This window comes from Watersipora subatra, chromosome 6 (genome assembly GCF_963576615.1).
Source record: "Watersipora subatra chromosome 6, tzWatSuba1.1, whole genome shotgun sequence".
Taxonomy (NCBI): Eukaryota; Metazoa; Bryozoa; class Gymnolaemata; order Cheilostomatida; family Watersiporidae; genus Watersipora; species Watersipora subatra.
Genome location: NC_088713.1, coordinates 11,162,278 through 11,172,752, shown reverse-complemented (window position 1 = coordinate 11,172,752; position 10,475 = coordinate 11,162,278). Strand labels below are relative to the sequence as shown.

Sequence of the window (10,475 nt, the reverse complement as noted above, 5' to 3'; positions counted from 1 at the left end):
TCTTTATCTAACTCTTGCTCTTTATCTCACTACCGCTCTTTATCTCACTCTCACTCTTTACCTCACACTCGCTCTTTATCTCACTCTCACTATTTACCTCACAACCACTCTTTATCTCACAACCGCTCTTTAGTTCACTCTCGCTCCTTATCTCACTACCATTATTTATCTCACTCTCAATCTTTACCTCACTCTCACTCTTTATCTTACAACCACTCTTTATCTCACTCTCACTCTTTACCTCTCTCTCACTCTTTATCTCACAATCACTCTTTATCTCACTCTCGCTCTTTATCTCAATCGCCCACTTTATATCAGTCTCACTTTTTATCTCACAACAACTTTTTATCTCACTCTCGATTTTTATCTCACTCTCGCTTTTTATCTCAATCTCAGTCTTTATCTCATTTTTGCTCTCTATTTTACTCTCGCTCTATATCTCACTCATTATCTCACTCATTATCTCACTTTTGCTTCATATCTGGCTTTAACTCTTTATCTTGCGCTTTATCTCATTTTTTGCTTTTTATCTTACTCTCACTCTCTATCTCATTCTTTATCTCACTCTCCCTCTTTATCTCAATCTCACACTTTATATCAATCTTACTCTTTATCTCACAACCACTCTTTATCTCACTCTCGCTTTCTGTTTCACTCTCGCTCTTTATCTCTCTCTCTCTCTCTTTCTGTCAAACTGACTCTGTATGTCAATCTCACTCTTTATCTCACCCTCGATTTTAGTCTCACTCTCGACCTTTACCTCACTCTCACTTTTTATCTCACAATCACTATTTATCTCACTCTCGCTCTTTATCTCATTCTCACTCTTTATCTCACTCTCCCTCTTTATCTCACTACCACTCTTTATCTCACTCTAACTCTTTTTCACACAATCACTTTTTATCTCACTCTCGCTCTCTATCTCACTCTCACTCTTTACCTCACTCTCACTCTTTATATCACAACCACTCTTTATCTCACTCTCGCTCTTTATCCCACTACCGCTCTTTATCTCACTCTCACTCTTTTACTCACTCTCACTCTTTATCTCACAATGACTCTTCATCCCACTCTCGATCTTTATCTCACTACCACTCTTCATCTCACTTTCCCTCTTTACCTCACTCTCATTCCTTATCTCACAATCACTCTTTGTCTCACTCTCGCCCTTTATCTCACTACCACTCTTTATCTCACTCTCAGTCTTTTTTTCACATTCACTTTTTATCTCACTCTCGTTTTAATCTCACTCTCACTCTTTACCTCACTCTCACTCTTTATCTCACAACCACTCTTTATCTCACTCTCTCTCTTTATCCCACTACCTCACTCTCACTCTTTATCTCACAAACACTTTTTATCTCACTCTCGTTTTCATCTCACTCTCACTCTTTACCTCACTCTCACTCTTTATCTCACAACCACTCTTTATCTCACTCTCGCTCTTTACCTCACTACCACTCTTTATCTCACTCTCGCTCTTTATTTCACTCTCACTCTTTATCTCACAATCACTCTTTATCTCACTCTCGCTCTTTATCTCACTCTAATTATTTACCTCACAACCACTCTTTATCTCACTACCACTATTTATCTCACTCTCACTCTTTACCTCTCTCTCACTCTTTATCTCACCATCACTCTTTATCTCAACCTCGCTCTTTATCTCACTCTCACTTTTTATCTCACAACCAGTCTTTTTTTCACTGTCACTCTTTATCTCAAGTTCACTCTATATCTCACTTTTACTGTATATCTTGCTCTCACTCTTTATCGCCTTTCCACTTTTTATATCACTCTTGCTCTTTATCTCCATCTCGCTCTTTATCTCACTCTCACTCCTTACCTCAATCTCACTGTTTATCTCACCATCAGTCTTTATCTCACTCTCACTCTTTATCTCACTACCACTCTTTATTTCACTCTCACTACTTACCTCACAACCACTCTTTATCTCACAATCACTCTTTATCTCACTCTCGCTCTTTACCTCACTACCACTTTTTATCTCACTCTCGCTCTTTATCTCACTACCACTCTTTATCTCACTCTCACTCTTTACCTCACTCTCACTCTTTATCTCACAATCAGACTTTATGTCACTCTCGCTCTTTATCTCACTACCACTCTTTATCTCACTCTCAATCTTTACCTAACTCTCACTTTTTATTTCACAATCACTCTTTATCTTACTCTAACTCTTTACCTCTCTATCATTCTTTATCTCACAATCACTCTTTATTTCAATCTCGCTCTTTATCTCGCTCTCACTCTTTACCTCACTCTCACTCTGTATCTCACTCACACTCTGTTTCTCACAATCACTTTTTATCTCACTACCACTGTTTATTTCACTCTCGCTCTTTACCTCACAACCACTCTTTATCTCACAACCGCTCTTCATGTCACTCTCGCTCTTTGTCGCACTACCACTATTTATCTCACTCTCACTCTTTACTTCACTCTCACTTTTTAAATCACTCTCACTATTTATCTCACAATCACTCTTTACCTCACTCTCATTCTGTATCTCACTATCACTCTTTATATCACTCTCAGTCTTCATCTCACATTCACTCTTTACCTCACTCTCACTCTTTACCTCTTACTCGCTCTTTATCTCACTCTCACTATTTACCTCACAACCACTCTTTATCTCACAACCGCTCTTTAGTTCACTCTCGCTCCTTATCTCACTACCATTATTTATCTCACTCTCAATCTTTACCTCACTCTCACTCTTTATCTTACAACCACTCTTTATCTCACTCTCACTCTTTACCTCTCTCTCACTCTTTATCTCACAAACACTCTTTATCTCACTCTCGCTCTTTATCTCAATCGCCCACTTTATATCAGTCTCACTTTTTATCTCACAACAACTCTTTATCTCACTCTCGCTTTCTATCTCACTCTCGCTTTTTATCTCAATCTCAGTCTTTATCTCATTTTTCCTCTCTATTTTACTCTCGCTCTATATCTCACTCATTATCTCACTCATTATCTCACTTTTGCTTTATATCTGGCTTTAACTTTTTATCTTGCTCTTTATCTCATTTTTTGCTTTTTATCTTACTCTCATTCTCTATCTCATTCTTTATCTCACTCTCCTTCTTTATCTCAATCTCACACTTTATATCAATCATACTCTTTATCTCACTCTCACTCTTTATCTCACAATCACTCTTTATCTCACTCTCGCTCTTTATCTCACTCTAACTATTTACCTCACAACCACTCTTTATCTCGCAACCGCTCTTCATCTCACTCTCGCTATTTATCTCACAATCAGTCTTTATCTCACTCTCACTCTTTATCTCACTACCACTCTTTATTTCACTCTCACTACTTACCTCACAACCACTCTTTATCTCACAATCACTCTTTATCTCACTTTCGCTCTTTACCTCACTACCACTTTTTATCTCACTCTCGCTCTTTATCTCACTATCACTCTTTATCTCACTCTCAATCTTTACCTCACTCTCACTTTTTATTTCACAACCACTCTTTATCTTACTCTCACTCTTTACCTCTCTCTCACTCTTTATCTCACAATCACTCTTTATCTCAATCTCGCTCTTTATCTCGCTCTCACTCTTTACCTCACTCTCACTCTGTATCTCACTCTCACTCTGTTTCTCACAATCACTTTTTATCTCACTACCACTGTTTATCTCACTCTCGCTCTTTATCTCACTACCACCCTTTATCTCACTCTCACTCTTTACCTCATTCTCACTCTTTATCTCACAATCAGTCTTTATCTCACTCTCGCTCTTTATCACACTACCACTCTTTATTTCACTCTCGCTCTTTACCTCACAACCACTCTTTATGTCACTCTCATTTTTTAACTCACTCTCACTATTTATCTCACAATCACTCTTTACCTCACTCTCACTCTGTATCTCACTATCACTCTTTATATCACTCTCAGTCTTAATCTCACATTCACTCTTTATCTCACTCTTGCTCTTTATCTCACTACCGCTCTTTATCTCACTCTCACTCTTTACCTCACACTCGCTCTTTATCTCACTCTCACTATTTACCTCACAACCACTCTTTATCTCACAACCGCTCTTTAGTTCACTCTAGCTCCTTATCTCACTACCATTATTTATCTCACTCTCAATCTTTACCTCACTCTCACTTTTTATCTTACAACCACTCTTTATCTCACTCTCACTCTTTACATCTCTCTCACTCTTTATCTCACAATCACTCTTTATCTCACTCTCGCTCTTTATCTCAATCGCCCACTTTATATCAGTCTCACTTTTTATCTCACAACAACTCTTTATCTCACTCTCGCTTTCTATCTCACTCTCGCTTTTTATCTCAATCTCAGTCTTTATCTCATTTTTGCTCTCTATTTTACTCTCGCTCTATATCTCACTCATTATCTCACTCATTATCTCACTCATTATCTCACTTTTGCTTTATATCTGGCTTTAACTCTTTATCTTGCTCTTTATCTCATTTTTTGCTTTTTATTTTACTCTCATTCTCTATCTCATTCTTTATCTCACTCTCCCTCTTTATCTCAGTCTCACGCTTCATATCAATCATACTCTTTATCTCACTCTCACTCTTTATCTCACAATCATTCTTTATCTCACTTTCGCTCTTTATCTCACTCTAACTATTTACCTCACAACCATTCTTTATCTCGCAACCGCTCTTCATCTCACTCTCGCTCTTTATCTCACTACCAGTCTATATCTCACTCTCACTCCTTACCTCAATCTCACTCTTTATCTCACAATCAGTCTTTATCTCACACTCACTCTTTATCTCACTACCACTCTTTATTTCACTCTCACTACTTACCTCACAACCACTCTTTATCTCACAATCACTCTTTATCTCACTCTCGTTCTTTACCTCACTACCACTTTTTATCTCACTCTCGCTCTTTATCTCACTACCACTCTTTATCTCACTCTCACTCTTTACCTCACTCTCACTCCTTATCTCACAATCAGATTTTATGTCACTCTCGCTCTTTATCTCACTACCACTCTTTATCTCACTCTCAATCTTTACCTCACTCTCACTTTTTATTTCACAACCACTCTTCATCCTACTCTCACTCTTTACCTCTCTCTCACTCTTTATCTCACAATCACTCTTTATCTCAATCTCGCTCTTTATCTCGCTCTCACTCTTTACCTCACTCTCACTCTGTATCTCACTCTCACTCTGTTTCTCACAATCACTTTTTATCTCACTACCACTGTTTATCTCACTCTCGCTCTTTATCTCACTACCACCCTTTATCTCACTCTCACTCTTTACCTCATTCTCACTCTTTATCTCACAATCAGTCTCTATCTCACTCTCGCTCTTTATCACACTACCACTCTTTATTTCACTCTCGCTCTTTACCTCACAACCACTCTTTATCTCACAACCGCTCTTCATGTCACTCTCGCTCTTTGTCGCACTACCACTATTTATCTCACTGTCAATCTTTACCTCACTCTCGCTCTTTATCCCACTACCGCTCTTTATCTCACTCTCACTCTTTACTTCACTCTCACTTTTTATCTCACAACCACTCTTTATCTCACTCTCGCTCTTTATCTCACTACCACTCTTTATCTCACTCTTGCTCTTTATCTCACTACCACTCTTTATCTCACTCTCGCTTTCTATCTCACTCTCGCTTTTTATCTCAATCTCAGTCTTTATCTCATTTTTGCTCTCTATTTTACTCTCGCTCTATATCTCACTCATTATCTCACTCATTATCTCACTTTTGCTTTATATCTGGCTTTAACTCTTTATCTTGCTCTTTATCTCATTTTTTGCTTTTTATCTTACTCTCACTCTCTATCTCATTCTTTATCTCACTCTCCCTCTTTATCTCAATCTCACACTTTATATCAATCTTACTCTTTATCTCACAACCACTCTTTATCTCACTCTCGCTTTCTGTTTCACTCTCGCTCTTTATCTCTCTCTCTCTCTTTCTGTCAAACTGACTCTGTATGTCAATCTCACTCTTTATCTCACCCTCGCTCTTAGTCTCACTCTCGACCTTTACCTCACTCTCACTCTTTATCTCACAATCACTATTTATCTCACTCTCGCTCTTTATCTCATTCTCACTCTTTACCTCACTCTCACTCTTTATCTCACAACTACTCTTTATATCACTCTCCCTCTTTATCTCACTACCACTCTTTATCTCACTCTCGCTCTTTATCTCACTCTCACTCTTTACCTCACTCTCACTCTTTATATCACAACCACTCTTTATCTCACTCTCGCTCTTTATCCCACTACCGCTTTTCATCTCACTCTCATTCTTTTACTCACTCTCACTCTTTATCTCACAATGACTCTTCAACCCACTCTCGATCTTTATCTCACTACCACTCTTTATCTCACTTTCCCTCTTTACCTCACTCTCATTCCTTATCTCACAATCACTCTTTATCTCACTCTCGCTCTTTATCCCACTCTCTCTCTTCACCTCACTCTCACTCATTATCTCCCAACCACTCTTTGTCTCACTCTCGCCCTTTATCTCACTACCACTCTTTATCTCACTCTCAGTCTTTTTTTCACATTCATTTTTTATCTCACTCTCGTTTTAATCTCACTCTCACTCTTTACCTGACTCTCACTCTTTATCTCACAACCACTCTTTATCTCACTCTCTCTCTTTATCCCACTACCTCACTCTCACTCTTTATCTCACAAACACTTTTTATCTCACTCTCGTTTTCATCTCACTCTCACTCTTTACCTCACTCTCACTCTTTATCTCACAACCACTCTTTATCTCACTCTCGCTCTTTACCTCACTACCACTCTTTATCTCACTCTCGCTCTTTATTTCACTCTCACTCTTTATCTCACAATCACTCTTTATCTCACTCTCGCTCTTTATCTCACTCTAATTATTTACCTCACAACCACTCTTTATCTCACTACCACTATTTATCTCACTCTCACTCTTTACCTCTCTCTCACTCTTTATCTCACCATCACTCTTTATCTCAACCTCGCTCTTTATCTCACTCTCACTTTTTATCTCACAACCAGTCTTTTTTTCACTGTCACTCTTTATCTCAAGTTCACTCTATATCTCACTCTTACTGTCTATCTTGCTCTCACTCCTTATCGCATTTCCACTTTTTATATCACTCTTGCTCTTTATCTCCATCTCGCTCTTTATCTCACTCTCGATCCTTATCTCACAATCACTCTTTATCTCACTCTCGCTCTTTATCTCACTACCACTCTTTATCTCACTACCACTCTTTATCTCACTCTCACTCTTTACCTCTCTCTCACGCTTTATCCAACAATCACTCTTTATCTCAATCTCGCTCTTTATCTCGCTCTCACTCTTTACCTCGCTCTCGCTCTTTATCTCACAACCAGTCTTTTTTTCAATCTCACTCTTTATATCAAGTTCACTCTATATCTCACTCTTACTGTCTATCTTGCTCTCACTCTTTATCGCTTTTCCACTTTTTATATCACTCTTGCTCTTTATCTCCATCTCGCTCTTTATCTCACTCTCGATCCTTATCTCACAATCACTCTTTATCTCACTCTCGCTCTTTATCTCACTACCACTCTTTATCTCACTACCACTCTTTATCTCACTCTCACTCTTTACCTCTCTCTCACTCTTTATCTCACAATCACTCTTTATCTCACTCTCGCTCTTTATCTCACTACCACTCTTTATCTCACTACCACTCTTTATCTCACTCTCACTCTTTACCTCTCTCTCACGCTTTATCCAACAATCACTCTTTATCTCAATCTCGCTCTTTATCTCGCTCTCACTCTTTACCTCGCTCTCGCTCTTTATCTCACAACCAGTCTTTTTTTTCAATCTCACTCTTTATATCAAGTTCACTCTATATCTCACTCTTACTGTCTATCTTGCTCTCACTCTTTATCGCTTTTCCACTTTTTATATCACTCTTGCTCTTTATCTCCATCTCGCTCTTTATCTCACTCTCGATCCTTATCTCACAATCACTCTTTATCTCACTCTCGCTCTTTATCTCACTACCAATCTTTATCTCACTCTCACTCTTTATCTCACTCTCACTCTTTACCTCTCTCTCACTCTTTATCTCACAATCACTCTTTATCTCACTCTCGCTCTTTATCTCACTACCATTCTTTATTTCACTACCACTCTTTATCTCCCTCTCACTCTGTTTCTTACAATCACTTTTTATCCCACTCTCACGCTTTCTCTCACTCAATCTTCATCACACTTTCGCTCTCTTTTTTCCCTCACACTCTTTATTCCCCTGTTTTTCCTTCTTTTCCCCCTTTTTCCCTTCTCTCTTATTCTCTCTCTACGCTTTTCTTTCCCCCTCTTCCTTTTTCTCTTTCTCTTCTTTTGCCTTTTCTTTTTCCATGGTCAATACCTTTCACTTTCCTACAAATATTTTCAGCAGGATTAATGAAAAAATGTTTGCGGGAGCAGCTTTGCCAATGATTATGACATGAAATTTGTTTATTTAATAAAAATGTCTGACATGTATGAGCACTAAATTTTGTTGTATTTTTGAAATACATAAAACAAAACAAATAAATGAGTTTTGCTACTCTAGTATGTGTGAAATGGGATCCCAAAGTATTTTTTCAAAACTTTGTATGAATTATGATTGCTTGAAGCATGTATGGTAAATAACAGAATTTGCTGTACTCTCAAAAAAGATCAATTGCTTAAACTCGATGCAAAAATATATCCGACCATAGGGTTTGACTCTGTTTTGATATTCTGCACCATCTTGTACAGAATTGCTTCACTGCCCAACCTAAAGGAGTTGAACCTTGCAAACAGTAAAATGGATTCTGCTAGTCCTGTTCTTATTGAAAATCTGGCTTCACTAAAGAAACTCGACATGTTGTGGTGCGAACTAACACAATCATCACTAAGATAAGTGCGACACAATATTTTAAACCGCCTTTGCCAACTTCATTTGTTGTAAGAACATTCTCTGTAGGAATTACCTTGCTTTTTCAACAAGAAAAATATTAGATTTGAAACAAATAAATAAATAAATTGCTAGATTTCTAGTTAAAAATTTAATTATATAGTTGAATATATGTGGCAAATATTCATTTATCATTGTCATTCAAGTAAATTTCATACTGAACCTTTTAAACGATTTACACAATTTGCTAGTTTTCTATTGAAATGTCAACAAAATTATTTGCAATGGAACTGTATTTTAAACCTATCTGACAACTTTATGCATCAATCATTATAAACAAAATAGTATATATGGACTGAGTTGTACCGGTGTGCAGAGCTAACTAGATTAAACAATATATAGGCTTAATTTTAATGTAAACATCAAAATGTAGATTGATATGCTTGAATTAAACCAAATCTCTGAACTTTTGGAACTAGAACTATGCAATATATTTTCTTTCGTCAGCTATAAAACTTTCAACATTTTTAATTCACAGTTTGGGTAGCTACCAAAAAATCAACAAAATGTTTGCTTGAAAGTCACTTTCATAAATTTCATTGCTGTCTGATGTACTTTTCAAAATAAAGATACGATAAAATTCAACTTTGGTTTTATTACTAAAATTTTATGATACTTAGTAAGATAACCTGTACTTTGAAATAACTAGTGTATAAACAGCATTTTATTGGGTCAATAATGTTGAGTCTTAATAATTTTTTCTCTCTGGCAAAACCAGGTTTGCATCTGCAACGAATTATTCTGAACTTTTTATAATTCACTTGTACATTATGAAGAAATTACAATATATTGTGATATTTGATGTGAATAGCAAAAAAGTATATTAGTGCAATTGAATACGTTACGGAAAAAAACAGTTTACTATTTGTACATTTTTTCTGTATTCAGAAATAGTCATCTGAAATACAAAAATGTTGTTTAAACAGTCAAAAGCATTTTTTTAATTTGAATTATGCATTGTATGACTATTAAAAAAACGAATTGCTTTTTTTATTTACTCTTTTAGGTGATTTTTTTCAGAATCATAAAACATTTATCAAACATTTGTTTCCTTTGTCATTTGACTTAAATGATGATCAATTTATGTTTTTTTTTGAATTGCAACAAAAAATTTCAATGAAGCTAAAACAATGAGCAGATTGATGTGTTTCAGCAATTCACTTTCTTTAATCCACACGCTGCGCCTCAAAAATCTGGAGAATTAAAACAATAAAGATACAAATACTTTTTCTAGATCACACCAGTTGATATTATCTCAACGCAATTGATGTATCTTTCATTTACCTTATTTATCACTGATGACTTACGTGAAGAAAAACATTGTAAAATTGAACAAATGTTAAAAAATGAAGAATAGTAACCAAGTTCAAATTGTGCCTTTTTTAGTTAATGGGCAATTTGCTAACTTTCTCTGGCCCAACTTTTGCCTTCTGCTCAAAGTACCTTTGTAAGCTAATATTTGTAACTGTTTTGTTTGATTTCTCA

The 10,475-nt window shown here is 36.5% G+C and overlaps 4 protein-coding genes across 4 annotated transcripts; 1 reads left to right on the top strand and 3 right to left on the bottom strand.

Annotated features, from left to right (window-relative positions):
* Window positions 1–7: 7 nt before the first annotated feature.
* Window positions 8–2,674, top strand: LOC137398036 (uncharacterized; the record flags this gene model as incomplete). The annotated part of the gene is given in 4 exon segments (XM_068084136.1): window positions 8–132; window positions 274–412; window positions 1,727–2,232; window positions 2,434–2,674. Coding segments are annotated over 4 exon segments (1,011 nt in total), but the record flags the coding sequence as incomplete, so codon positions are not given.
* Window positions 2,675–3,053: 379 nt separating this feature from the next.
* On the bottom strand, window positions 3,054–5,430 carry LOC137398035 (uncharacterized). The gene is made up of 4 exons (XM_068084135.1): window positions 4,747–5,430; window positions 4,146–4,391; window positions 3,606–4,055; window positions 3,054–3,215 (listed from the first exon to the last, which is right to left on the bottom strand). The coding sequence occupies exons 1-4, from the start codon at window positions 5,428–5,430 to the stop codon at window positions 3,054–3,056; spliced, it is 1,542 nt and encodes a 513-aa protein (XP_067940236.1).
* A 379-nt stretch (window positions 5,431–5,809) lies between these two features.
* On the bottom strand, window positions 5,810–6,307 carry LOC137398034 (neurofilament heavy polypeptide-like). Its single transcript, XM_068084134.1, has one exon. The coding sequence runs from the start codon at window positions 6,305–6,307 to the stop codon at window positions 5,810–5,812; it is 498 nt and encodes a 165-aa protein (XP_067940235.1).
* Window positions 6,308–7,099: 792 nt separating this feature from the next.
* On the bottom strand, window positions 7,100–8,408 carry LOC137398033 (neurofilament heavy polypeptide-like). The gene is made up of 3 exons (XM_068084133.1): window positions 8,350–8,408; window positions 8,097–8,250; window positions 7,100–7,423 (listed from the first exon to the last, which is right to left on the bottom strand). The coding sequence occupies exons 1-3, from the start codon at window positions 8,406–8,408 to the stop codon at window positions 7,100–7,102; spliced, it is 537 nt and encodes a 178-aa protein (XP_067940234.1).
* Between the last annotated feature and the right edge of the window lie 2,067 nt (window positions 8,409–10,475).

Excerpts from the sequence above, each read along its gene's own strand:
- LOC137398035 (XM_068084135.1), bottom strand. The coding sequence starts at position 5,430 with ATGAAGAGCGGTTGTGAGATAAAGAGTGGTTGTGAGGTAAAGAGCGAG. Across the intron at positions 4,056-4,145 it reads AGATAAAAAGTGAGAGTGAG|GTAAATAGTGAGAGTGAGAT; the intron begins GTAAAGATTGAG and ends AGTGGTTGTGAG. Across the intron at positions 3,216-3,605 it reads AGATACAGAGTGAGAGTGAG|AGTGAGATAAAGAGCGAGAG; the intron begins GTAAAGAGTGAG and ends GTAAATAGTTAG.
- LOC137398034 (XM_068084134.1), bottom strand. The coding sequence starts at position 6,307 with ATGAAAAGCGGTAGTGGGATAAAGAGCGAGAGTGAGATAAAGAGTGGT.
- LOC137398033 (XM_068084133.1), bottom strand. The coding sequence starts at position 8,408 with ATGGAAAAAGAAAAGGCAAAAGAAGAGAAAGAGAAAAAGGAAGAGGGG. Across the intron at positions 8,251-8,349 it reads GAAGAGGGGGAAAGAAAAGC|ATTGAGTGAGAGAAAGCGTG; the intron begins GTAGAGAGAGAA and ends AGTGTGATGAAG. Across the intron at positions 7,424-8,096 it reads AGATAAAGAGTGAGAGAGAG|AGTGAGATTGAAAAAAAGAC; the intron begins GTAAAGAGTGAG and ends CTTGATATAAAG.